Source organism: Amblyomma americanum, chromosome 1 (assembly GCF_052857255.1).
Source record: "Amblyomma americanum isolate KBUSLIRL-KWMA chromosome 1, ASM5285725v1, whole genome shotgun sequence".
In the NCBI taxonomy this organism is placed as follows: Eukaryota; Metazoa; Arthropoda; class Arachnida; order Ixodida; family Ixodidae; genus Amblyomma; species Amblyomma americanum.
This window is the reverse complement of record NC_135497.1, coordinates 93,360,221-93,387,376: the sequence shown is the minus strand read 5'-3', so window position 1 is coordinate 93,387,376 and position 27,156 is coordinate 93,360,221. Positions and strand designations below refer to the sequence as shown.

Here is a 27,156-nt window from a genome sequence, read left to right as displayed (position 1 = left end):
CGTCGCCGGGCTGGGGCCCCGGCCGGGCAACTCGCCGCCGGCAGACGCGAGACAATCCGCGCACCAGTCCTAGCTGCGGAGCCACCTCGAGCAGAGTGTCGCTAACGGACTCGGCAGACAGCGTGGAGGCGCCCTCGCACAACCGATAACGCGACCGGCGCGCGACGCATGAGCAAACATGCACGCGCTGTTAAACGAGCTTACATATGCGCGCATTGTCCTCTGGGACGTTGCAGGCAGTTCGCCTAAAGGCCTTGACGAATCAGACACCGTGCATATAGACTGATGTGTCTTCCAGAAACTGTTTCGCAGGTCACTAGCGATACGTTCGTCGGGGCTTGTCTCTGTCGACGCGTGCGCTGTTTAAGGATCACTAATGACTCGCTCATGGAAATCCCTGGACAGCACACTCTCTCTCCTTGATTTCCGCGGAGGACCGCAAATGTTCTAGCAAAACGATTCTAGAGGAACAATGCCACGACGATTATTTTACCGCTACGTATGGACGTACACGTGCCGTTTAACGGAACCAACGACTGATGGAAGTCTACGTGAGTAATGCCTTGAGTTCCTGGACCGCGTGCTTACTGCCGCCATGCGATGAATCCGCCACAGCACGATTGGTGCTTAAGCATGGAAATGGAAGCTTTGCACGAAACAAACCCAAGCAAAAGGGCTACAGGACCTGTGAGAGTGCGCACCTTCCCAACGCTCCAACGAAATTTCAACAAGGCTGACCCACAAACCCACAAATACCTCACTGCACAGGCTAAAAATGCAAGCCGAGCCATGCGACCCTCGAAGAGGACCCGCCGGCTCCAAGTGTTATGCTGTCCACGGAAACCGCCCAATTCTTTATGACACCGTCGCTGTCTCTAGATGGGAGCGTGATGCGAGAAACTAAGCCAGACTTCCGCGAAGCGCGCTAACAAGATGAGAGAAGAGAGCCTTGGGAACCGTTGACGAGTAAATGGGACTTCACGCCTCAAAACGAGACCTTGTGACCTTGCTCCACACAAAGCAAGTGGCTGGGCGGCTCACAACAGAACAGGCCAAGCAGAGCGATACATTGGAGGTATCGTGGAACATGGGGTGGGAGGAGGACTTTTGCATGTCTTTTCCATAAACACGCATCTGCAGCAGCTTTCCTGCCATATACGAAACATCACCTTAGACTGCGATTCTCATTGTCCGAGAAAGCCATCTACAAAGCGACACAGAGCCTGCGTAGCATTCTGACAAAGGCGGTTCAAAGGTAGTTTTAACAACTATATCTCCGCATTACGAGGGCAGTACGAGAGACCTACAAGAACATGACAAATTTAACCAGTGAAAAAAAAAAAGCAATTTGACAGCTTTCGTACATAACTTGACTATCATCTCAGCAGCCCAGCATGAGAGAAGAAAAAAGAAAACGTAAAGCTTGTGACTGTCCTGGCAAATGTCTTGCTAATGACCGAGTTCATTGCACAGTAAGCGGTATAGCGCAATTAAGACTGTTATAGTGGATCAGAACAGAAAGATTGTCTTTTTCTTCTCCAAGCAGAACCAATGCAATGTGTTCAGTTTTACTCGTTGCAATAAGACTGGCGGCTCGGGTGTTGAATTTAAAATTCCGACACAATTCCGTACAAATAAAAAAAAAGCAAAGACAACAGTCTTTCAATACAATCTTTTAATTCGTAGCCATCTCACCACCCGTTCCAACTCCTTCAGTGTAACGTGATCCCCAATAAACAAGCTTCGCGCAAGCGACTGAGAACTTCGCGCGGAATCCAATGGTGCGATCCGCAATTTCAACCTTCTAATTCGCGAGCCAGGAAGCTTCGCCACAGCAACGAGTCCCTCAACATCGAGAAAGAGAACAGCGCATATCGCCAGAGTTCACTTTCGTCACTTCCGGTCCCGCAAGTAAAACCATATCCGCTTGCAGGCACGAAGCGCGGGCTGCACAGCGCAAATCGTCGTCAGCTGTAAGCTCACATGCTATAGTGTAAACAGTTTATCAATACTCTTCAGATACAATGTAATTTTACTCCGAAAATGCGCAGGCCATTATCCTGACGAACTCGCGAACAACTCCCAACCTATCTCTTAAGCAAGGTAACCAAAAAAGCTGCTGCTGTTTTTGAAGTCGGAGTACAAAAGTGAACACTGATATGAAGATAAACGTCTCACTGCGCTCGAAAAAAAAAAAAAAACCGACCGAGTTGGAAGCAGGAACACTGACTGTGAGTCGGTAACAAATACACGGGTGTTGCATCCTGACAGCAGTCACAGCTTGAACAGACAAATGGGAGGCGTCGGAACGGTTCCATCGCCGAATCAAGCCGCGCAATGCGCCAAGCCTTTGGGAATAATGCCCTGACAGTGCCAGGCATCGGTTCCAAAAGTTGAATGAGCGTGGGAGATCTGCCTCTTTTTTACGGGCAACGCAGTACACTTGTTGGATGATGAGGCCCTCAAGGCAGCCCCAGACGAGAACTGCAGCAAAACACGTGGTGAGCATTTTCCGCTGAAACCACCAGGCTTCGCCTGCGCTACATTGGGAGGCCGTTCGATAGGAACAAGTCGGCATACCCTCCACACCTTTGACTGCAAGCAAGCAACGACGGGTGACGCCACTCTGCAATGCGTCCATACGCGATCCAGTCCTCATCAGATGAAAGTCCCAAACGTGTTTGAGAAAGAGGATCCCGCGGGGAGCCTCACACCGGTGGACCTCCTCTACACTCGCCCAAAAAGCTCCGTTCCCCTTGGCAGCTGCTAGAGCTGCAAATAAACAGTGCAGCTGTCTAGTTCCTCCCTGATAAGGGCAGCTTTGGCCAGAGAGCGCAATGGCACGAGGTATCTTTCTTTGCACAAGGTGGAACCAAAGACATATCTCACAAGCATTTCACCCTAAAGAAGCCGATCACCAGACCAAGGGAAAGCTTGCATCCAATTGTATCACCGGTGGGTACCCGGCGGCACTGGGGATCGAATCCCGCACCTCCCGCATATGAGGCGGATCCTCAAACCACCAGGTTACCTACGGTCATCTTTAGTCCATTCCTGCGGCGTGCCACCGGATCGCCGAATCAACCGGGAACCCCACTGGAACAACGATATTAACAGCCTCAATAATCATCATCATCGACCAAAATATAAGTAACTGTTAAACGCCTCATCCGCTCAGGGCGGTTGCTTAGTTAAGTTGACGCCTCCAGTGCACGTAAGGAGATTGACACGAAACCATGCACAAGCGCCACGACAAAAGTGTCATGCTCTGGCTACCTCGACGTTTAAGCGGCAGTTCCGTCACTGTGGTCGACACGCAGAGCACGGAGTCTCGCTCCAAACAGTGCAGAAATACAACGTTAACGAGAAAGCGTAGGTTTTAGAAGTCAATTACTTCCCCTTGCGTTATTGTCTTACTGTTCCATCATATAACTACTGTTTCTCTTTTTTAATGGTGATGGCACTTCTTTCTACAAGCACAGCTCTAATTACGATAAATTTTGCGTTAATCCCTGCTTAATCGAATGATCAGGCTGACGAAAAGGTCACCAGGTATTCTAGGTGACTTTTGACCGCACAGAAGTACCAATGATATCGCCGAAAAAAAAAAACGGTATTTCATCCTTAGAAAACAATATTCCGAAGACTGTCAAACAGACTGTCAAACATGGCCAGTGTTTGACAATGTTTGCGCGATCGCAGTGGCCCTCCTGCTTACGCTAGAAAAAGGTTAGAAAACACATTTAATTTTCAATGGCATGCATTGTTAACACCAATTAATCTCGGCACGTGTGCAATGAGCAAAATACAGAGCCGATAAAGCGGTAGTTTTGTTCGACTTGTTTGCTTTTGCGAAGTTTTTTTGAAAGAAAAAAAAACTACGTAATAGAGCTGCTTCTCAAGCATTTGTCAGAGATGTTAATCATGCGGTCTCAGGAGCGGTTTTCGGCTCTAGCGGCTACTTGCTCTAAAAATAGGCCAAAAAATGACAAAAATGACGCATATTAGAGGCCCATCGCCTCTAGTCCAACAAAACGAAAGCATAGTCTGTGAATTTGTGGATCGTGATGATTTCGTCAAGTCTGCAAAAATTCCTCTAAGCTGCACTTTTCAGTCCCTTATTTATCGCTTAAAGATCACCATGATTTCAAAGTTCACTGCGCTCTTCAATGCAAATCACGTTTCTTGGTTACGGTGAACTTTGAACAACGAAAAAGAACAACAAAAACCAGGTTAGAAATTTTGGAGACTTCACGAAAAATGCACGACCTACAAATGTGCCTAATATGCTTGCGTTTTGCCATTAGAACAGAAGCTGTTGGGCCCCTAATATACTACGGTTGGCCGGTACATTTCATCAGACGATTTGACAGAAAATCTCTGAACGCTGTGTCAAGACAACGCGTCTGCCCAGACATCACTGCCGAAAAAAAAAATTGTGCATCCAAGACCTCGACGCCACTTGTTCCGCAAACACTATGTCTGTGGCGCAAAGCATTCCTCTCGCGGCCTGAGTACAGAGCGTGGTGAATAAATAATAATTGGTTTTTGGGGAAAGGAAATGACGCAGTATCTGTCTCATATATCGTTGGACACCTGAACCGCGCCGTAAGGAAAGGAATAAAGGAGGGAGTGAAAGAAGAAACGAAGAAATAGATGCCGTAGTGGAGGGCTCCGGAATAATTTCGACCACCTGGGGATCTTTTAACGTGCACTGACATCGCACAGCACACGGGCGCCTTAGCGTTTTTCCTCCATAAAAACGCAGCCGCCGCGATCGGGTTCGAACCCGGGAACTCCGGATCAACATGGTGAACGTGAGAGCGCAGATTCCAATGGCGTGAAGATATACTAACATCCGTGTGAATGCAAACAACTTTCATTTACGTTCCGGACAGATCTCGTGTGTCCTCCCGAGTGGTCATTTTGGTAGCGCACTGCATTACTTTTCGCCACATCGTTCAATATGTGCACGATATTGCACGAATATGTGCACGACTCGTGGGCTCAGCACGGATACCTCAGTGCGATAATGGACAGCGGGATGACCGGCCGCAGTGCCACCTCGGCGGAGGCCAGTGGCGAAAGTGGCCGCCACGCCGGAGTGATCGATAGCCCGAGTGGCAGTTGGCCACGCCCGCCTGGCCCAAAAACAAGGCTCGCCTCGTCGCGCACGCAGCGCGATACGGCGATGGCCGGCGAGACTCCGCGCTACGCGCCTCCGGTGTGTCCTCGCGCTGCTCGGCACGGCTACACGCGCAGCCCCGGCAACCGCCGCTTTACGCCGCTCGTAGCGGAGTAAGGAAAGGCCCACTTCCGCCAGCACATGCACAAAAGCCGAGGGAGCAACGCAAGCCGACACCGGAAGGCAAATATTTGCGAAACCTCGGCCGGCTACAAGACCACACACTGAGGCCCGGGAGAAGACGGGCTGTTCCGAGAAACGGACCACGCTGCCTCTCTGGCGCGATGCTCAGATGAGCTCCAATGAAGCCGCTCTGAAAAAGGCGGTTTCGTAAAGCTCACCGCGGCAGCGCTTAACGGCACATTCCCCCCTCCTCCTCGGCTGAGCTCCACATTCCGCGGAATGATTCGCCGGCCACACCTGCGGCAGGCAGCGCGCTCGGCGGCAGGGGGGCGAGGCCGGCCTGGTTTCCGCGGCCATCGCTGGAAACGGCGCCCATCGCACCCGCCGCAATCACGAACCGCGGCTCGATCGGCGACGCAAGTGCGACGAGTCACGCCGGCACTCGGCCTCCGCGTGCGCGCCATAAATAATGTCGCCGACAGGCTTCCATCGTGTTCGGATACGGGCTGCCAGTCAGGCTGAGGAACGACACTGCGGGCTTTCACTGCGGCTGCGCGGGCCACTGCGTCATGCATCATGCCGGCCGCATTCCCCGACACGCCAGAAATATGCTCAACGACAAACGCGCACCGCAATCACTGCGCGCTTAGCAAAACGCACGCGTGGGACGCGGACAAATGCGCCACGCGAGCGCTGCCCTGTTCGTCCAAAGCGCGCTTCTGGGCAGGACAATTATAATCGACAGCCGCGAAAGACGGATTAAAGGTGCGGAGTAATTACAGCAGCACAAACTCGTCGAATGCGAAGCTGCGGAACTAGCCTCCCAACATGCATCGCACGGTTTACTGTGCAGCACTACACCTCGCGTCTAGAATAAAGCCGCGCTGCAAAGCCGAGGTGAAGCACACAAGCGCTTCCAGCTGAAACAAAAGAAAGCCGGCCCAGTCGATTTTACACTTGAGTGCTACTTTGGGCACGTAAACTATTTCGCCACATGCACGCGTGGCGCGGAACGAAAAGGGGGAAGAAGGCCACACCATCTGCACGCACTAGCTTCACCACGCACCGCAAAGTCTTCCGAGTGCACCTTCTAGACCGCGGCTCGATCCAGGGTCAAACCAACGAGACGTGAACCGCGCAGTAAAAAAAAAAAGAAAAGAAAAACGCAAGCGCCAGCCGACCTCTCGCGTCGGTTGGCCTCCGAGCTGGCCCCGTTGACAACCAAGAGCTAAAGAACGCGGGAGACCATTCGAGCGCCAATGGATTCCGGCACCAGCGGCACTATCGCAAACGCGGCGGCCGAAGACGACGACCACAGTTCGCACCACGCAACGGTCGCCTCAGAATACGGATTTACATCAGCGGCGGGGCGAAGAAAACAACAGTGCCGCCTCGTCGTCGCAGAATGCAGAGCCGAAAAGGGGAGAAGGGCACGCGACACGCACTATCGCGCCACGCCGCCTCCACACAGAAATATATGCCCCATAAATGCAGGACTACAGAAACATCGTCGCGGCTCGACGATGTCTCGGTTTCTTCATCAGGGATGACTGAATGGTCGAAGGCCGGAGAAGCACACACATTTAAACTTGCTGAAACAGCCTTTTCTCCGCGAGTTTAAACGTCTGCGTGACCGCATCCCGCACCAGTTAACCACTGATAAAGAAACCGAGACCTTTACGAAAGCGCCATCAACCTTAATTCCGTCACCCCTGATTTCTTTGCTAAAGCGCATCGTCTCAAAATCTGCCTGCCTGCCTGCCCCCCCCCCCCTCCCCCCCCCCCCCCCCCCCCCCCCCCCTCAACTAAGCGAACGTCTGTAAATGCTCGCTACGCGTGGCTTTTGCTTTGCGCTTGGACTCCCGCAAAAACACTTCCTTGGCAGGGACAGGCCAAGTGGCGAAACACTTGCGCCATGCACTTTGCTTACCACAGCTGTTTTCTTTAAGCTGTCGGGTCTTATATTTTTCGGCAGCGCACAAGGGAGACTAAAGAAGAAAAATCAACAGGCCCTCTCCGAGCACTGGTACAACAGCTCCCTTTGTCTCTACATTGCATCACACGTCCACCGCCATTTCCTACGCCTCCACCTTCTCTCTTGCATTTCCTAACTAAACTGAACTTTCTAGTTCACTTAAGCCTAACCCAACCTAACCTATCGCAACTCCGTGTGTTGAAATGACTAAGGACTGTTCCAACACTACCAGCCCATCGGAGTCGAACGCAGTCTTTGACCTGCAGCAACGAGTAGCGTCTCAGTTTATTCCACGCAACATGACTGACGGTATGACCAGCTAATGCTCAAGTCCTGCCTGGTGGCGGTATAACTGTAGCATCTGAATTTCATCGCCCCGAACAGCCATGGTGAGAAGGAACTCTGCAGGGCAGCAGGTGATTCCACCCATCCTCAAGTGATCTTAGCCGTATTTCGCAGGCAAAGCTTGATACGTTGTTCTTTCACTGCGGCTCTTCCACCAAGCGATACGTCAGTGAAGCTTTGCCCTTTTGGTCTTGCGCCGGTGAACTTTTCAGGCGCTGCACTGGAAGAGCGACCTTGTTGAGAAGCACTGAATATGGAGACACTTCTGCGCATGTCACACAGCCGTTACCGCACTGCATTATATTATACCTCGAGCGGAGTGGGCAGTACAATGCAAACAAGCACTACGCTGCGCTGTGTCCGGAAGCGCAAAACATGAAACCCGTTGCTCCAGATTGCGGCGCGCACGCACGGAATACGGACCGCAATAGGGCACGCATTCACTAAGCGCGGGGCTCTGCATGCGCATTACGTATCAGATAGGCGTATCAGGCTCTCCGATTAATGCGGCAAGGGACGCTTCCTGTGCAGTTAATTAACGGTGCTTGATGAGTGCACTGAAACAGATATCGAATGCGTATGCATGATGCGAGATCTTGGTATACGCTCGTTGAAGCTCAATATAAAAGACGGCTGTACGGGGCAATTGCCCCGATAAATCTGCCCAGAGATTAACGTCGGGCCCTTATCGCCGAGCCAACTGATCGGACGACGGAAGCGACTACCCAACGCGATTATTCACTTGCAGCGCGAAGAGCAGTCTTGCTGTCAAGAAAAAAAAAAGGGACTATAGTAGGATACAACTTAAAAAAAACAGCAGTTGTTAACACTGGGCCACGAACCGCGGCGTACTGTATTACTCCGCCAGCCAGTTACAAAAGAGAACGAAATCAGCTGTTTAATGTTTGATTTTATTAAACAAGCCAGGTATCAACATGCTAGAGCTTATAACTTTTTTTCGCGTGATTAGCTTCTTGTTTAGGTGACAAGAGAAGTTTTAATAATAATAATAATAATTGGTTTTTGGGGAAAGGAAATGGCGCAGTATCTGTCTCATATATCGTTGGACACCTGAACCGCGCCGTAAGGAAAGGGATAAAGGAGGGAGTTAAAGAAGAAAGGTAGAAGAGGTGCCGTAGTGGAGGGCTCCGGAATAATTTCGACCACCTGGGGATCTTTAACGTACACTGACACCGCACAGCACACGGGCGCCTTAGCGTTTTTCCCCCATAAAAACGCAGCCGCCGCGGTCGGAGAAGTTTTAACAACGGACTACATTTTTTTTTTTGAAGCTCCGCCCACATTTAGGATCGGCGCACAGAATTCCTCCACGACAGAAGTTTAAACAACGGACTACATTTTTGTCGTGGAGGGATTCTGTGCGCCGGCCCTAAATGTGGGCGGAGCTTCACTGCAGACTTGGGTTGCATCCGACTATAGATTAGCACGCTCACCATCGGAAGTCGGGAGGCAGTTCACATCCGGCCTGCACCGCTCACGTCATGGTCAGAAGCTAGGCAGGGCAAACGAACGCGCTACGAAAGGGGGGAGGGGAGGGGGGGGGGGCGCTATATCACGCATATCGGCGCGCAAACACGGAAAAGCTCGGCAGCTCAAATTCACACGACTCTACTCGAGCTCCCCGGGGCATCGACGACAGAGCTGACAGCGCCTTCGCAGACAGAGATACAAACAAAAGCAGGCCCGCTCTGACAGCTCCGCTTTCGCGTGCGGGCCGACGGCCAGAAGGAACGACGACCTCTGCGCAGAACACCGTCCGCACCGCGGAGCGAAGGCGCATGCCGGCTCACCTTGTACTCGCTCGTTGCAATCGGTCTGGTGGACGCTGCAGAGAGAGAGAGGAGACAAAAAGAAGAGAATTAGCCGCAGGACGTGGCACACTCTACGGCCCCTATCTCTCACGCACGTGAGAGCGGCGAGCTTTTGTTAAAAACAGAAGGAAACCGTATCACAGCGTCGCAGACTCCGCTATCACAACCACTCGACCGCACTGTTGCGCAACTTTCCGCCGGCTCGCTGTTTATGCAAGCAGACTACATGGTTACACTCAGTGCACAGATACATGCAACGCAGGAAATGACAAAGGCAGCAAAAATGTAAGAATTGCAGCGTCTGCAGCGGCACGAGAGACAATGCTTTTACCTTCACTCCCACATCACAGCAAAGGAAAACGCAGCGAGAGTGCGACTGCGGGTATTTTTTTTTTTCCTCCTTGTGACCGGTGGGCAGCTGTGCGTTCTTTACTGAAGCTAGATGACGCTTACGTGTCCATTTACATTAAGTGTTCCTTTTTTCCTCGGCCCTTCTTCCACCTCACGAATAACACACACCACTCACGCAGCAATTCCCCGAACAGCATGGCGAAGCGCGCCGCTTCATGCAGCCCCCACCTGGAGGATCACCAAACCGCCAGCGGGTGGTGCTCGACTCACTCCTGGCTGTCGCCAAGGAGTCGAGTCTTTGAACCAGCTTTAAACACCCCTACTACCCCCCCCCCCCCCCACACACACACACGCACACACATCCTTAGGCATAAGAGCCGTCCTTTAAAATAGCAAACATGCCTTCACTAATATTTCAGCGAGAACGCCTCGAAGAAAGAGGGGAATGAAAGCTACAGCGTTCGTACCTTCCGCCAGCACCTGTCAATAATGCACAGCACGAACACTAAGCCGATGAAATTCGCACATGGCAGGCGTAGTAAGTAGAGGTTAACAAGCGGTTAAAATAATAATGATAATTTTATTCAACACTACTTGTGGGTGGCCCATGCATGCATGGGTAGCAAAAGGCAATATATATACTGACCCTACCACGAAGACTTGCCGACCCTGACCTGGGGCCCAGGATGTGCAGGGTGATGAAAAGTGGGATATGAGAGCGATAGGGAGATGAAAGTCTATGACAACCATTGCGCAGCCTTCGCAATATCTGGGACATCGTAGGCATGAGGGGGGAAGGACCGGGCGATGGTGGCAGGCAAACGTCGCCACAGAGAGAAGGCATGGGCGATTCGTGACGTAGTTCAGTGCGCGCCAGAAGCGGTTGCACGTTACATTGCCAGTCCGGCGGTTGGGCCGTGGGCCGTCACTAGGAGTTCGCTGACCTGGTGAGGTCAGGCGGCAAAAAAGACGCACTGTGGCCCGGCGCTCAGCAAGCAGAGAAACGCGCTGACTCAGTGCCTCATGCGCTGCTTGGCTGGGTGCACAGTCTGCGTCACCACTGCGTAGCGCTCTGGGGCAGCATGCACGCATCACGCAATCAAAACTGAACTTGGAAAGCAGCCCTCAGTGTCTGGGCAAAGTGCTCGTGCCTGCCTTGATAGTATAGGTCTGTGTGGCTCTATATACTTCCGTTCGAGCATTGCCTCTAAAAGCTGGAAGCTGTGACGTGGTGTCGATTTCTGTGCAGCGAAGTGCGCCCCTCGAGCGCTCTACACATGGGTGACGCAGACTATATACTTGAAGTTCCCACCACAAAAGACAAAACAGCCGTGTCATCAGGAAGACTGCCTGCTATATTCGAGCAGGGACAAAGCATGCCTGCGCGAGTACCGAGTTTTCGGCAACAGTGCCGGCCGCGGGCGCGCCGCGCAACGGACTGCGCTGCTGCCTAGCTGCCCTGGTCGTTGCTAGACCTATGGCCTGTTTCGCATCGAAGCCGCAGCGGACGGCGCTTCGGAGTCGCCTGCGCTATAATTAAGAGGCGCACTCTTAACATCGCTTTACTGCCAGCAGCATCATCTCATTAAAATTCAAAAATGTGTTCGATTTCCACGACGCGTTCAGCAAAGGAGCTAGCGGACGCCAGGCAAGCCGCACCGCAACGGCAGGCCAGCAGCAGCTGCGAGGCTATAGGGTGCCTAGAATGGCCACCCTAGCGAGACGGTTGCGGCAAGAAATTCGCTTGCATCACAGCTGTTACTTCTACCAGCGACTCGGTGTTGGTCAACGATACTCAAAAATGATGTATTTTTCTTTAATTTCTCTATCCCAGCGTTTGTCACTAACGTAAAGAACAAATTTTAGCTCATTTTTCCGACACCGGCGGACGGGATGCAGGCAGGCTGGCTGGCTGGCAGGCCGGCCCAGCCGAGACCCATGACACCATGACGACACCTGATGTTGGCGCTCTCCGCGCTCGCACTGGTTGCTGCTGCCCGCCGCTGCGAGCGTTTGCCGCTCACGTCAACCCAAGACGCAAGGCGTACTTCACGTTCTGCGAATGCGCATTTCGACGCCCCAAACTCTCTATTAAGTGGCTGGCGCAGCACCCTTGTTCCCCGCTTTCATGGCTCGTACACGGGCCCTCCTTCCGTCCCGACTTCACGGAACACCGAGCACCGGAGAAAGCCACTTAAGCTCCCTGGCCGCCGGCGGCATAGACCGAGAGAGCAGCCAGTGCGCACCCTAATCGGTGGTTTTGAAATTGAAGGAGTTCCGTGCGTCGCCGAGGGAAAAGACGCACGCAAAGACGCATCTGTCGCGGCGACGAGGACAACCTCCGCGGAGCCGTGTGCGCGCAGCTCGCTGGCGTCCCGAGTCGGAATCTCGTTGGTGCCGTCCCAGTGAACGCAGCGCGGATGTGCAATGACCTCCCCTTTCTTCTCGTCTGCGCTGCCCACACGCAATGCTCAACTCTGTCGGCGTGCGTGACTGCGCGGCGGCCGAAACACGCGTCGTCTTCCGCCACCGGTGGCAGGGCGAGCCCAGGCATGCACGACACACTCGCGCGCGCACAGCGTTCCCTCGCGAATGGCGCCGCCCACACGTGGCGCCTGCGCCCAGAGATAAGGCGACGCCAGCCACGAACGGGTCGAAGAAGACCACTGCGCCTCTGTAGCACAGGCAGCCACCGTTATTAGAGGCCTAGTTATTACCGCGTGCGCAGCCAGCCGAAAGCAACTCGGGCTATGAGGGACGCCGTACAGTGGAGAGTTCCGGAATAATTTCGACCACCTGGGAGTTCCTTCTGATATCGCACAGTACCGGGGCCTATACCATTTCGCCCGAGTTCAACCCGCGTATTTCGGGTCAGCAGCCGAGCACCATAGCCACATGGCGGATAATGGCGCGGAGGCGAAATCTGGTTACGTCACACGGGGGAAAAGCTGAAACCAAGTCGTCGCCAGCGGAATGAATGGCACGCCCTCCGACGTCCGACGCGGTGAATACCCGAGTAGGAGGGATAAAATGTGCGACACGAGCGTGACAACCTCAACGGGTCGCAAGGCGGCGCGCACGGGCCCTGCCCAGTCAGCACAGCGGCCGAGCGCTCGGCGCCAGCCAACGGCGGCGCAACAGGGACGCGCGCGCGGGCCGAGCACGTCCCAGTTTCTGAACGACCCGTAATCGCGCAGCGGGCGAATCACTTCGCGAGACAGCAGTGCGCGCGTAAAAGCGATTCCTCCCCGCGGACCCCCAGCTCGCGCGAGAAGCACTCCTCCCTCCCCCGCGAGAGAAAGTGGACGCGAGCCTGGCGCACTTGAAAAGCGCCGGCCGTGTGGACAGCGCAGGTGCCCCCGACAGGATCGCCGGAGAACGGGGCTAAAGATAGCCGTCCGTCGGGATGACCGCCTTCTACGGATCGCGCGCCGCGGGGAGTGGAAAACTACGCTGACCGGTGTGTTTGCGAAGCAAACAGGGAGTTCCTGCAGACGAGTTTCGAACGGCCTCCCAGCAACACGATTCCGCTGCTGCAAAAACTTTTCGCAAAAAAAAATGATATGTATAATGGAGGGAAAGTGGAGGCGACCAAGTTGCGTCCCGAAAAGAAAGAGCGGGGAACGCCCCTTCGTTTGGGAGAAATTGACCAGAATAGAAGGGCAACAAGCGTTTAGAGCAAAAACAAAGCCGCCGTTTGCGTGTACTTGACCCACCGTAATTTTAAACTCTTGTAAGCTACCAGCTGCAAAAAAAAAAAAACTGACCAACAAATAATGCCAGCTCAACCCCCATTTCCCGCTCCTCAACGCCGTAGCTTGAGCGCTGTAGGAGCGAGGCGTCCACGTGCAGTCTTTGCCAAAAGTAACCGGGCTGCACGGTTTGCTTCTCAGTCGTGTATTGAAGCTATTTATTACGCCAGCCCCCAAGCTCTAAATCTCTGTATGGTAAGGAAAACCCTTGTCCTCACCTTCCGAGAACTTTCTGATCTTTAGGGAAGCCGTAAGGGCTCTACTATTCGAATGAGAAGCAAACCATGCAGCCTGGTTACTTTTGGCTAAGGCTGTACATGCTCAATTAAAAACCTAATTAAGTCTGGAAAGGGGTAGAGGGGCTCTCGAGATTAGACCACGTTTCGCTTTAAGTTAGTCCTCCTTTGACAAGGAGACTGCACACGGCAGAGACCAGGAAGTGACAAAAAAAAAAAAAAGCCGTTGGCGACGAAGACTTGCTGCGCAGCACTCCTTCAAAAATGGCGAAGCGACGAACGAAGGTGCGAAGACATATACAAACGCGAGCCATCAGCTTTCAGACCTGCGTGGCTGGCTCCCGAGGATGTGAAAACCATGGCACCTGTCACCTCGCACACGTAGCTTCTGCAGCAATGCCACAGAATGCTCCCCCCGAGTTCAGACTCCTCCATCGAATGGATGGTTTCGGTTTAGGTTTATGGGGTTTTACGTCCCAAAGCAACTCGGGCTATGAGGAACGCCGTAGTGGAGGGCTCCGGAAATTTCGACCCCCTGGGGTTCTTTAACGTGCACTGACATTGCACAGTACACGGGCCTCTAGAATTTCGCCTCCATCGAAATTCAACCGCCGCGGCCGGGATCGAACCCGCGTCTTTCGGGTCAGCAGCCGAGCGCCGTAACCACTGAGCCACCGCGGCGGCTCCCTCCATCGAATGGAAAGAAGAAAAAAAAACTAGAAGGGACACATAAGCTCCGCCTTAAACGACTATAGACACCTCATTTTACTGCATGCTTTCTTCTTCAAAATGATGCGTTATACATTAGAACACATGGATCGCCTACGAGCGCTAAATAATTAGCAATTGAATTTCTGATCTCATGCTGTTTCGGTTACGGTTTCATCAACCGAACGATGGCTGCGACGTGCAGTTGAACTTTGCCACGCAAGGCGCGGAAAAACTGAACTATAAACGCTGATACGTAGTTCTAACTCACTACATACCGAAACCAGTCTGCTTCAAGAGCTTGAATTACAACAACCGACGTAACAGCAGTCATATTGCCGTTTTCTTTTTGTGCCTCACGCGACCTTAACTTGAACTACACGTCACAGCCACCGTTAGATTGATAATACCGAAATCGAAACAGCATGAGAGAAGAAATTCAACTGCAAATTATTTAGAGCTCGTAAGCTAACATCACCGGGTGCTCTATGTATACCAAGGTCTAACGCATCGTTTGAAAGAAAACAAAAGCAAAATTTTGGTGTTTACAGTCCTTTAAGGGTATGACGTGATAACGTTAATGGGTTAATGCCCATATACTATACGGAACTGGTCATTCTCGACTTGACATTCATAGGTCCCTGGGAGTCCTCACACCACTCCTGGCGCAATGGTGCAGCGGTTAAGCGATGCTCCACTGCCCTGCCATGGCAGGTGCTCCCACCGGTGGGGCTTGTGCGACCCAGGTTCTCGCGACCAATAATTCAACTGCCACCTGCCACGGTACTCAGTTCCCTCGCTCACAATCCGGTGGTCAGGGTGTGATGACGCCACAAGGTCACGTGACCTTCCAGCAGCGGCGCGCGAAGGTGAGAAATATGTGGCCGAACGCGTCGCTAAGGCCGAAGAAGAGCGGCCGAGCGCTGTGGTGCGTCAAGCAGCGAGGGACGCTTAATGCGGCGCCACGTAAAGGACCGAAAGCAACGAAGGACGCCGAGCATGCTACAGTTCAGGCAAAGGAACCTGGCCGATAACCGAGTGCGGCAATACACTGTCGTCTATGTGAGCCGCCCTAGGATTTGCACGCACGCACGCACGCACGCACGCACGCACGCACACACACACACACACACACACACACACACACACACACACACACACACACACACACACACACACACACACACACACACACACACACACACACACACACACACACACCTGGGCAAGTGAGCAGCCTGCTTGAGAGAGACAAACAGGCAGACAGCGGCTAAATGCGCGGAATGCCCACTGTAAGCGCTGTCGCACTAAAGAGAACAACACAAACACAGACACCCATCCAGGCGTCGGTGCGCGTGTAAACGTGACCCGAGATCGCCAGTCATCCAGAACAGCGCCTACAACGTTCGCAAACCCTGCAGCACCGATTCCCCGACAAAAGAAAAGGCAGCACTCAATTTCGCGAGTCGCACGCAGAGCCCTGCCTGCCCGCCGCTGATGGATCGGTGACGGCTCTCCGGCGAACGCCGCTTGGCTCCATGACAGACGTGACAGCGCGCAGCGAACAACGCCCCGAGACACGCTGCCACCACTCGGCCACGCCGCGCTTTCCCCGCACGTCGAGTGGCCGGCCGAGACTCAGTCGCCCCTTTTCACGTCCGACGGACGGACGGACACGCAGCGCGGCGCCTTGCTTCGGACGTCCAGCGCGCGACGCCGGGGAAAGTGACCGCCGCCGAATGAGTTATACAAGGAGCAGCGCCAGTGTTTTAAACTCAATTCCTGGTTCAAGGCCTCCGACGCACAACTAACTGCTGCAGCCGAAGGCAACGACATCGCGACACACAGAGGGAACACCTTTGGCGCGATCAGCTGCGCCCCCAAACGTAGTTGGGCCGCGGGCGTGTCAGTGACGAGCAGAAACGCAGCGCCCTTCCGGCGGGATGAGGCCCCGCTCTCGTGTTCAGGCCACGCCGAGCCCTAATGGTAGGATCGGCCGTCAGCGGCGCGTCACCCGCGGGGCGGGCCATCGACGGGCGCCGTGTAATCACGCCCCCCCCCCCCCCCCTCCCTCCCCCGGGACTCCGAATGCGCGTCCGATCAGATTACCCGGCCGAGCCAGGCTCCATCCGCGCTGACCCCGGCGCACAATCGCGGGCTCCGGTCGCGCCCTAAATGGCGGCTGCGGCGTTTCAGAATGGCCGGGGAACTACCGCTGCTCGGACGGTCGGCCACCGCGGTAGCCACGGGAGAAAAAGCGCGCGCCAGCAGAGCTGGCCTACATACGGCGAGGGGGGGGTTCAACGTTTGGCCACAGCTGATCGATTTCCCGAGCGCCCACCGAATTGCGTCCGTCGAACTAGAGCCGCTCTATCGTCGGGAACCGCGCCGGGCGCTCGAACGCGGGCTGAGGAGCGCACTAATGGCGAGGGGGAAAGTGGCTCCCAAACTAACGAGCACGTACTGCATGGCGCTCCTCCTCCCGAGCACACGACGGGGCCTCCAGAAGCAAATCGCAGCACCGCGGACCCAACAGCCAAGGCAAGAGCACCACCTTCGCCCGGCCATCTGAACCGCCACGAGCTCGGTACCCCCCCGCCGGCGCTAATGATGGTGGCTGGAAAGCCGCTTTGGGAAACGCCAAAACAAATCACCCAGTCCCCACACTTCGGCGGCGACCGATCGGGAACCAAATCGGAGTCCCAGAACCTGTCCCAAGGCGCTGGCTGCCAAGACTGGGCCACCGCGGCTAATGCGACTGACACAGCAGTCGCCACACAGTACTCATATACCGGACGCAGGTCCCGCCAACATTACATCCAAGCTCATTTGTCCTCGCACGATACGACAACATTTTTAGCAGGAAGAGCTAACAAGAAGCGCGACACGATTTCCCCACGGCAACTGCTACGCAGTTTGCCGGATAACCTTTCGCACTGTTCACACTTGGGAGCCAAGCCACATGCATTTTCTGGACTGTCGCGATTCCGGCTGGAGCTACCGCTCCCTCCGTGCTAGCCGCACGTGCACCCAACAGTCCAAGGAGCAACGGGGCGACGCCCGGGTAGCCCCTTTTGCAAAGGTCTACACTACAACGAAGCTTTCCGATCGGCGCGCCTCTGCAGGCTTCGTTCAAGTTCGCGCACAAGGCGTAGGAATCAGTCTTGAGCCTCGAAAGACCGAGATTTCCTTTTCCGAACGTGCTTTTCATCCGTCAAAGGAAAACAAGGAAGCTGGCGCCCACTCAGACGGCCCGCAGCACACACGCATAACAGAGTGCACTCCATTTCCCTCGCCGAGACGCAAAGAGTGCGGGGAGAGAACACGCAGAGCGGCCGCCCTTTGTTTCTGCTACTTGGTACAACAAACGCTTCGGCGGGGCTTGCATAATCGCCATCTGTCGAATGTGGAATGACGCGGACCTTGGCGCCGCCAGAGAAGTGGGCTAATGGTGGAGAGCCCCGCGCGGCGGCGGCTGCTGCGCGATTGGCGACGCCGAGAGATGAAGGGACCCTGCCACCGGCGGCCGCTACCGCGTCGAACGCGGGCGGGGACGCCTTGGGAGGCAGAAGCAGCGAGGATTAGGCGAGCGGGGGCTGCGACCTTTGTCTGACTGACCTTGATAGCTTCTCGATCGCGCATCCATTACAGAAGGGGGGCTCGGCCGAGGGAGCAACAGCCACGCGGCTCAGACTCCCGCGCCTTCGTCAGGACACGCGACTCCTGCGAGAGATCGAGGCTGGCCGCGACGACCGCCGGCGGTTCCGGCGGCAGCCGCACGCAGCAGCGCCCACTTCCTGGACGACACTGCGTGCGTGACTGCGCACAAAAGAGCGGCTCAAGGGCGAGGCCGGCGACGTCGTCCCGGGCCAGCCTGACCGCATTATTGCGCAGCGTACTGACAGCACGGACACAACGGGACAGAGCAGCCCTGCTCTGTCCCGTCTACGCCGCGCCTCTCAGGCCCCAAAACGTGGCCTCGTGCATACGCGCACTACATAAACCCACCGGGAAGCTGCGCGGACGAAATAACCGCGGCGCGCCCTAAAAGCAAACATGCGCGGCGATGCGCGCTGGTGCCTACCCGATGCTCGCCACTAATTGACACCCAAAGGCGCCCGCGGCTCGTCGAAACGAAGCACTTTCCGAGTGCGCGAGAGAGTAACTGCACCTCCGAGGGAATCGGCTGCCAGCTGCGGGAAAGCTGCATTTCCTCCAAGGAAGCTGGAGCGTAGCTTCACGCCCCATCCGCAGCTGGGTCGAGGCGGGAATCGCTGCGCTTTCTGTCGGCGTCGCAGGGACCGCGCCAAGCTTCCCACCGGGCACAGACAGACAGACAGGGGCCGCCCAACAGGTCGCGCACGCACGCGGCAGCCAGACTCGGATGAGTGACCAGCTGCCGGCGCGCGTGCGCCTCCGACGCGAGGTGACAGGGCGACGACGACGCCTCGTTCGACGTCGCGCACCGTCACGCGCTTAGACTCGGACACGTGCAGTCGCCATTTGCACGGCCAGCACGAAATAAACACAAAAAAAACACGCGTCAGTTGAATCGCGTCAGCAAGAAGTTGCACGGAACAAGCAGCCCCGTCCACGAAGCCGAACGAAGCAACAGAGGAGTGCGAGAGCATACTGGAGGGGCAGGCGTGTCGCTTTGCCAACCAACTACCAACGACGCGGGCGAAGAATCGCCCAGTCGAGCCGCATTTTACGCGACACAAACGCTACTGCAGGGGAAGCGTGTGTTGGACCTCGCGCAAGCTTCGTTATAGGAAAATGATAACGTTTCACAACACTGGTTGTACAGAACACCAGCTGTTCCAGCGAAATTTCAAAAAATCCTCAAGATAGAGAATCGAAACAGGAAAAAGATCTGATCAGAAAAAAAAAGAAGAAACTGCCAGCCTTGACGGACGACAGTAAATTTCAAAATCATGCCAATGAGTCAGCAAATTAAATCTAATTTACTAACTACATTTTTAATTAGTACACTGCTGTTAAGGCCAATGGCGAGTTGATAGCCGCGCAGAGTTCATAGCCGACGAGTGCACAGCTCGCGCCTCTACAGTTTTCCGATGCGTCTAATATACTGACGTTATGCTGTACAACGCCAAGTGGAAAGCAGGGTTACGTCTTGTGATGGCTAGAGCAATTAGCTCCATAAATTATAGCACCGAACCGCAGCGCCGCCGCTTCGCACGATTGTTTTGTACAAATATTTGCAGAAGTAGCGCATATCCCCAAAAACATTCCATTCTGATTCGTTTTTTTTTTTTTCGCCAAAAACCGAAGCACGGCGCGTGACGTACGCTGCAAGTTCAATGAAAAGGCAACGTGTGTTTGTGACATGTTCCAATCCTATACAGGAAACCTGCGGTAAAGTTTGCCGTGTCGACTGCAGCGCCGCAACACACAGCCTGGCGAGTGAAACAAGCATTTTTGGGGCCACTCGTATAGTGCTATTACACGCCACCTTCCTGAGCTTATTGGCTTGAGCTTCCCGTCCAAGCCGCACGTGGCGTGTGTCAGCTATCGGGGCTATGTCGACAGAAGCGAGGCAAACAATGCTATCAGCCAAAAGTGTAGTTAAAAAGCGTGACTTTTTGGGCTTGTTGGGGCATGATACGCATAGCGAGAGAATATAGCGCAAAGCAGGACAGGACAGCGCTCTGTGTTGTTCGTTTCCACTTGTGTCCTGTCCAACTTGGCGCTATATTCTGTAGCCAAAAGTGCCCATGGGTTCCAAATCATTCGGAATGTGCTCTCGCGATTGTAGCGGCCCAAGGGACTGACGGCAGCAGTTTTTACGCGCCTAGTGGGTTCTTATTCCTCTTCTTTTTCATTTCTCACAGATTAACAACACGCTATCCCATTACAGATCACGGTCGTCGATTACAATCACAATTACCGGTCACATTAGCGATTACCAATCACTATCTAGGTTACACTGCACGACGACACACTACGCCACTGCATACTCATACACACCATTTGTTTCGGACAATGAAGCACCATAACACCGCCTTTTCATTCCGCGCAATTTTTGATGCCTAATTAGCGTATTAATTTGTTTTTAATTACTATAACATCAGTAAACATCCCAAAACACGTTACTGTCATACACACCAGAACGCGTTCACTAGGTGCGTCTCCTTGAACACCCTTGAACCAACAACCTTTCGTGGCCTATGTCTTCCGTTCCATCCTAGCAAGCAGAGGGCCCGGGTTCGAACCCCAATGCCGGGTGTTTTTTTTCTATATTCTGATTCCAGGGATTCTGGGATTTCCTTCCCGACTGACGCAGGACGACGCGACGGGTTTTTTTCGAAGAACGAGCTCCTTGCGCTGTCGCGTAATAATACCATGCAGTGCCACCTGGGCAGCGCGGGTTTCCCCACAGGCTCCGAACTTGAACCGTGCGCGCTGTTCTACAGCGCGCCACGCACTTTCGTTTGCTTCGCCGCTGGGTGCACGAAAAAGGACAGTCAGCGACGTCTTTGAGAGCGACCAAGCGAAAGAAAGCGTGTGATGCGGTAACACACATCGCAGACGGTTGTTGCATTTGGGTTGTAAGCCCCAAGGGTAGCGTTGGCCTGGCGGCCTGGGGCAAAGCTGGAAACATCCGAAGGTCCCGGCAAAGGATGACTCGACTGGCAACAGAACAACTTGTTTATTCTGGCATCGCAAAAGAGCAGCCGGTCAGGGCGACCACGTTACTCGAAGGAAGGAATCGAAGGCTCTCTCGCGTCCGGCGCAGCTGTCTTTTTTTATACCCTCGGAGTCGAGGGCAAGAGGGAACGGCTTGGGAAGAGTCATCCGATACGGCGACGCTTGAACATGTTCAGGCGTGACGGGCGCGTCCGCCAGGCCGGCGCCGGTCAGACCTCCTCGCCTCCCAGTTGAGGAGCTCCTCTCCCCGGCTGCCGCGCTTTGACAAGCGTGGGCAAAACAAGCACACACACACACACGCACGCACGACGACACGTGGCACTGAAACATGCCTGGACGCGCTTGGCGGGAGGCGTCGCGGCGGCGATGAACGAAGCCGCGGCGTCCGTTGCATCCGCGCCGGCTATACCGCGCGTCGTAGGTAGGCGAGACGTAACAGACCGCCCCGCCGGGAGAAGGAGATCCCGATGGTCAGGGGACTGCATCCGCTGTCCAGAGGGATGTCGCTCGATGATGCTCGTAATCGAAACCGATCGTCCCTCGACGTTGCTTGAGCGCAGCGCACAGAGAAGGCCTCGTTCTCGGGTTCAGGATCACATAGGACACTGTAAAGTCACTTCGGGAGAGTTGCCATTTTTGTGCTCGTTCCCAGCAAGCGTTAGAACTACGCCGAAACGCAACCGCTCAGTCAGCAAGCACGAGACAACCCTCACTAAGTTCTGCCAGGCTCTTTCCCCTTTTATACTACTGCCTAGTTCCATACAGTAGTCAAGCAGCACTCAGAACGCGTCCACAAATTGGAAAATTGCACAAGAAAGCACATGATCACTTAGAAACACTAAACAAAAGCAATATGTTAAAAATCCTGCCTCAGGAAGAAAACATCAGTAACCAACAACTTTGAGGCGGATTCCTACGTTAGGGGCTTCGACTTAAGCCATCGGCGTTACCGTTGAGACTCCCCTTTTTGTAACGCACCTCAAAGGAATATTGTTGCAAAGCGAGGCTCCAGCGCAGGAGGCGGCCATTTTTGGGAGAGATGTTCTGCAGCCATTGGAGAGGGCAGTGATCCGTCTCAATGATAAACCTCGAGCCGGCTAGGTAGCATGACAATTTCTGAACGGCCCACACGAGACACGCACACTCTTTCTCGGTGGCGCTGTACGCCTGCTCACGACAGGTCAGCTTACGACTAGCATACAGGACGGGGTGTTCCACTTCTCCATTGTCCCTTTGGCACAGTACAACGCCCATGCCTCGCTCACTAGCATCGCACTGAACAACGAACCCTTTGGTATAGTCTGGCGATCGTAGCACAGGCTGGCTTGTTAGGGCGCTCTTTAGGGCGCTAAAAGCTCTCTCCTTTGTCTCGCTCCAGACGACTGTTTGGGGCTCTGTTTTTCTTAGAGCATCCGTCAGGGGAGCCGCGATATCGGAGTACCTGGGGATGTACCTCTGATAGTAGCCGGCGACACCCAAGAACGACCGAATATCGGTCTTCGTGCGCGGTTGCGGGAAGTCTCGCACAGCGGCCACCTTTATTTCAGAGGGGCGGCGACGACCCTGTCCAATCACGTGACCGAGGTAGACAACCTCTGCCTGTGCTAATTGGCACTTGGGAGCCTTGACTGTCAAGCCCGCTTCGCGCAGGCGGGTTAGCACTGCCCGCAAGTGTGCCATATGCTCAGACCAGGATGCGGAGAATATCGCTACGTCGTCTAAATACGGTAAAGCAAATTCTTCCTGTCCCCGCAACACTTTGTCCATGAGGCTTGAAAAGCAGTATGGCGCGTTCTTCAAACCAAAACTCAAAACTTTAGGACGGAATGTTCCCATTGGTGAAATGAACGCCGCATACCTACTAGCCTCCTCTGTAAGTGGAACCTGCCAATAACCCCTGACAAGATCTAGGGTGGAAATAAACTGAGCGCTACTAACTTTCTCAAGGCGCTCCTCGATGTTAGGGATCGGATAAATTTGATCCTTAGTGATAGAATTAAGCCTGCGGTAGTCGACGCAAGGACGAGGTTCCTTGCCCGGTACCTCAACTAAAATCAAAGGGGAGGTATAATCACTCTCACCCGCCTCAATAACATCGAGCTGTAGCATTTTCTTTACCTCAGCCTCCATAATATCGCGCTGGCGGGGTGACACCCGGTACGCCTTGGATCGTACTGGCTCTGGCGAGGTAAGTTCTATATCATGAGTAAGGACAGAAGTCCTACCAGGCCTCTCAGAGAACTGACCTTGAAACTCTTGTAAGAGTTGGTGTAGTTCGGTTCTCTGCTCAGCTGACAGTGGTGCTTTAATGATTAAGTCACTAATGACCTGATCAGTGACCCTGTTCGTAACTGAGCCTAGTCCCGGAAGCTCGACCGGAAGCTCTTCTAACTTTCCCTTGTCGGGCATTTCCTCTCCAGTACCTGGTGCCTTCAATGCTACAGGCTCAATTTTATCCAGTTCTGACGTGCTCGGAATATCAGCTTGCTGCGCCTCCGACCCTTTTTCATTGTTCGACAACGTCGGCCCCGCAACCACCGCCTTTGCAGCGAGCTCCCGAACTCTCGGTCTGGTTAAGGCCTGAACGCTAGCCTCACCAAACAAAAGCCCCTTCTCGCGCAGGAGGTGATCGGACCTGTTCGAAAATAGGTACGGGTACTGGGGGGGCAGCCTAGATGACACTACGGCCTCCGTCTCAAGTGCTCCGAAAGGTCCTTCAATAAGCACTTTTGCTACGGGCAGACACACGCTATGAGCTTCCACGGCTTGCTTGATCCATGCGCACTCGCCCGTGAACATATCGGGTTCTACGTAAGAGGGGTGAACTACATCCATTGTAGCTGCGGAATCACGAAGCACTCGGCACTCTTTCCCGTTCACGAGGAAGTCTCGCATGTAAGGCTCGAGAAGCTTCATGTTCTCGTCAGTGCTACATAATGACAAACACACGACTTCTCTTTTTGTTTCTGGACACTGCGCCGAAAAGTGACCCGGCTTCTGGCACGTATAACACACGCGCGCTTGCCTCCTCTCGAACCGCTTTCTGCGTTCGGCTTCGGCTGCCGCCGTCTCCTTACGTTCGGTCGGACTGCTTTCACTCGCATCCGCACTACGTGTGTCCCCCCTTGCTCTCATGGGTGTGAACTTCGGCCTCTCAGACTTGGAGCCAAATTCACCCTTTTGACCGTCCTTAGCTCCGCGAGCCCGACGCGTCACAAACTCCTCGGCTAGCTCGGCGGCTTTAGCCACTGTACTAACGTCTGGCCTATCCAAGACCCAGTACCGCACGTTCTCAGGTAACCGACTATAAAACTGTTCCAGCCCGAAACACTGCAGAATTTTCTCGTGGTCACCAAACGCTTTCTCTTCTTTGAGCCACTCCTGCATGTTTGACATAAGCCTGTAGGCAAACTCTGTATATGACTCATTTCTGCCTTTTTCATTTTCCCGAAACTTCCGACGGAACGCCTCCGCTGACAGCCTGTACTTTTTTAGCAGACTTGATTTCACTTGGTCGAAATCCTCTGCCTCCTCTCTCTTCAAGCGAGCGACTACGTCGGCCGCCTCGGCGGGTAACAAAGTGAGCAAGCGCTGTGGCCACGTTTCCCGAGAGAACCCCTGCTTCTCGCACGTTCGCTCAAAGTTAACCAGGAACAAACCAATGTCCTCTCCAAGCTTAAACGGCCGCATCAGGTCAGTCATTTTGAACGATACCCGTTCTCCTGCACCGTGTGCCTGACTTCCATTACGAGCGCGTTCCATCTCTACCTCGAGACGCTTCATTTCCAAAGCGTGTTGACGGTCGCGCTCTTCTTTCTCTTTCTCTTTTTGTTCTTTACGTTCTCGCTCCTCTTTCTCTTTTTGTTCTTTACGTTCGCGCTCGTCTTTCTCTTTTTGTTCTTTACGTTCGCGCTCGTCTTTCTCTTTTTGTTCTTTACGTTCGCGCTCCTCTTTCTCTTTTTGTTCTTTACGTTCGCGCTCGTCTTTTTCTTTTTGTTCCCTCTCCTCAATGGTCTCAAGGCATTCCGACAGCTCGTCATCCTCAGCCTCCAACTCAAGAATCGCCCTTAGCAGTTCTGGTTTTCTGAGTTTGTCTGAGACATCAAGACCCAACTCTCTTGCAAGCTCCAGCAATTTCGGTTTGCGCAACGACTTCAAATCCATGGCTGCTCCGAATGCTGCTTTCTCTACTGCCTACTATTGTCTTGCCGCAAACTAACCCGGCAGCAACGACAACCACAATTACCAGCTCTGTTTCTGACACTAACAAAAGCCTGGCAAAACTCAGAAGAAGAAAGTCCCGCACTCACCAAACCTCGCAGCCAAGAATTCAGCGCAGTCGTTCCGCTGCAGGCAACCAGTCATCACACAGGGCTCGTTGCACTGCTCCCGGATGGTCGTTGTGCTGCTCAGCATACAGTTGAACGCATATCTTCGCTGCTGGCCTCCGTTGTCGGGATCTCACCGCTGGCAACCAGTTGTTGCATCTGGGTTTCAAGCCCCAAGGGTAGCGTTGGCCTGGCGGCCTGGGGCAAAGCTGGAAACATCCGAAGGTCCCGGCAAAGGATGACTCGACTGGCAACAGAACAACTTGTTTATTCTGGCATCGCAAAAGAGCAGCCGGTCAGGGCGACCACGTTACTCGAAGGAAGGAATCGAAGGCTCTCTCGCGTCCGGCGCAGCTGTCTTTTTTTATACCCTCGGAGTCGAGGGCAAGAGGGAACGGCTTGGGAAGAGTCATCCGATACGGCGACGCTTGAACATGTTCAGGCGTGACGGGCGCGTCCGCCAGGCCGGCGCCGGTCAGACCTCCTCGCCTCCCAGTTGAGGAGCTCCTCTCCCCGGCTGCCGCGCTTTGACAAGCGTGGGCAAAACAAGCACACACACACACACGCACGCACGACGACACGTGGCACTGAAACATGCCTGGACGCGCTTGGCGGGAGGCGTCGCGGCGGCGATGAACGAAGCCGCGGCGTCCGTTGCATCCGCGCCGGCTATACCGCGCGTCGTAGGTAGGCGAGACGTAACACGGTACGAATTGAGCGCTGTAAGAACTGCAACTCGTCACCAGCGCACCTCACGCGCTGCGCTTCGGTTTTGCGCGGGAAAAAAAGCACCAGTCTTTCTCGCGCTGAAGGGCTATATAGAGAACGACCATTTGTTCGTTTCAACAACTGACATGACATCGTCTTCTTTTTGACTACGAACTAGCCATTGGCCTCAACAACAAGAGCGTGCTGGTTTAATGGTCAATTAGTAGAATCCAGTTAATTAATTAGCACCATTTTCGAAGTTCCTCGCGTACAGCGGGGCCGGCAGTATCGCTGAAACATCCGGTAGACGTTCCACGTCACAGCGATACCTTTCGTGCAAAGTTTCTCGAGATAACTCAGGGCTGATCTGTGAATTTCCAGCGAGGTAAAACGAACACTGAATGGCTCAGCCTGCGCAGTACCAAGCACTAGGCGCTATTTTCCACGGCCGAAGGCATGACGGTAACGATGCAGCAAGCGTAGCACTCCTCAGTTGTGGGCAGACTTCGACTATTTAAACACAGTAAGCTCACTCAAGCACGCTCAGTGGATTTGGCGTTCGCGTGCCCATCCCAAGCTCGCTCGTTCGATCCCGGCAGCAGAGGCGAGATACAAAAAACGCCCGCGTGCTGTCAGCACACGCTAAAGAACCCAGGGTGGTCCAAATTTAAACCCCGACCCCTGCACTACGGCGCCCCTCATGAGGAACTTGCGCTGAAGTTTGCGGTGCCGATTGCAGCACCATAAGACACTGCCTAGCGAGAAGAGCGAGCAGTTTCGGGTAGTACTATTAGCACTTTTCCGCGCCACCTTCAGGCGCTTATTGGCACGAGGCTCCGCGCTCTGTCGAAGGCGCACGTGCCGTGCGTCAGCTATCTGGGCTACGCCCAGAGAAGCTAGGCAATGAATGCTGTCAGCCAAACGCGGGTATCTAATCGCGCAGA

The 27,156-nt window shown here is 54.1% G+C and overlaps 1 protein-coding gene across 3 annotated transcripts in view; it reads right to left on the bottom strand.

Moving 5' to 3' along the window:
- spir (spire type actin nucleation factor) overlaps positions 1–27,156 on the bottom strand; it is a 175,920-nt gene that overhangs the window by 104,135 nt on the left and 44,629 nt on the right. For all 3 annotated transcript variants that reach the window (XM_077646220.1, XM_077646221.1, XM_077646219.1), the window contains exon 2: positions 9,440–9,474. In XM_077646220.1, the coding sequence (XP_077502346.1) occupies positions 9,440–9,474 (35 nt within the window). The remainder of the gene's footprint in view (positions 1–9,439; positions 9,475–27,156) is intronic.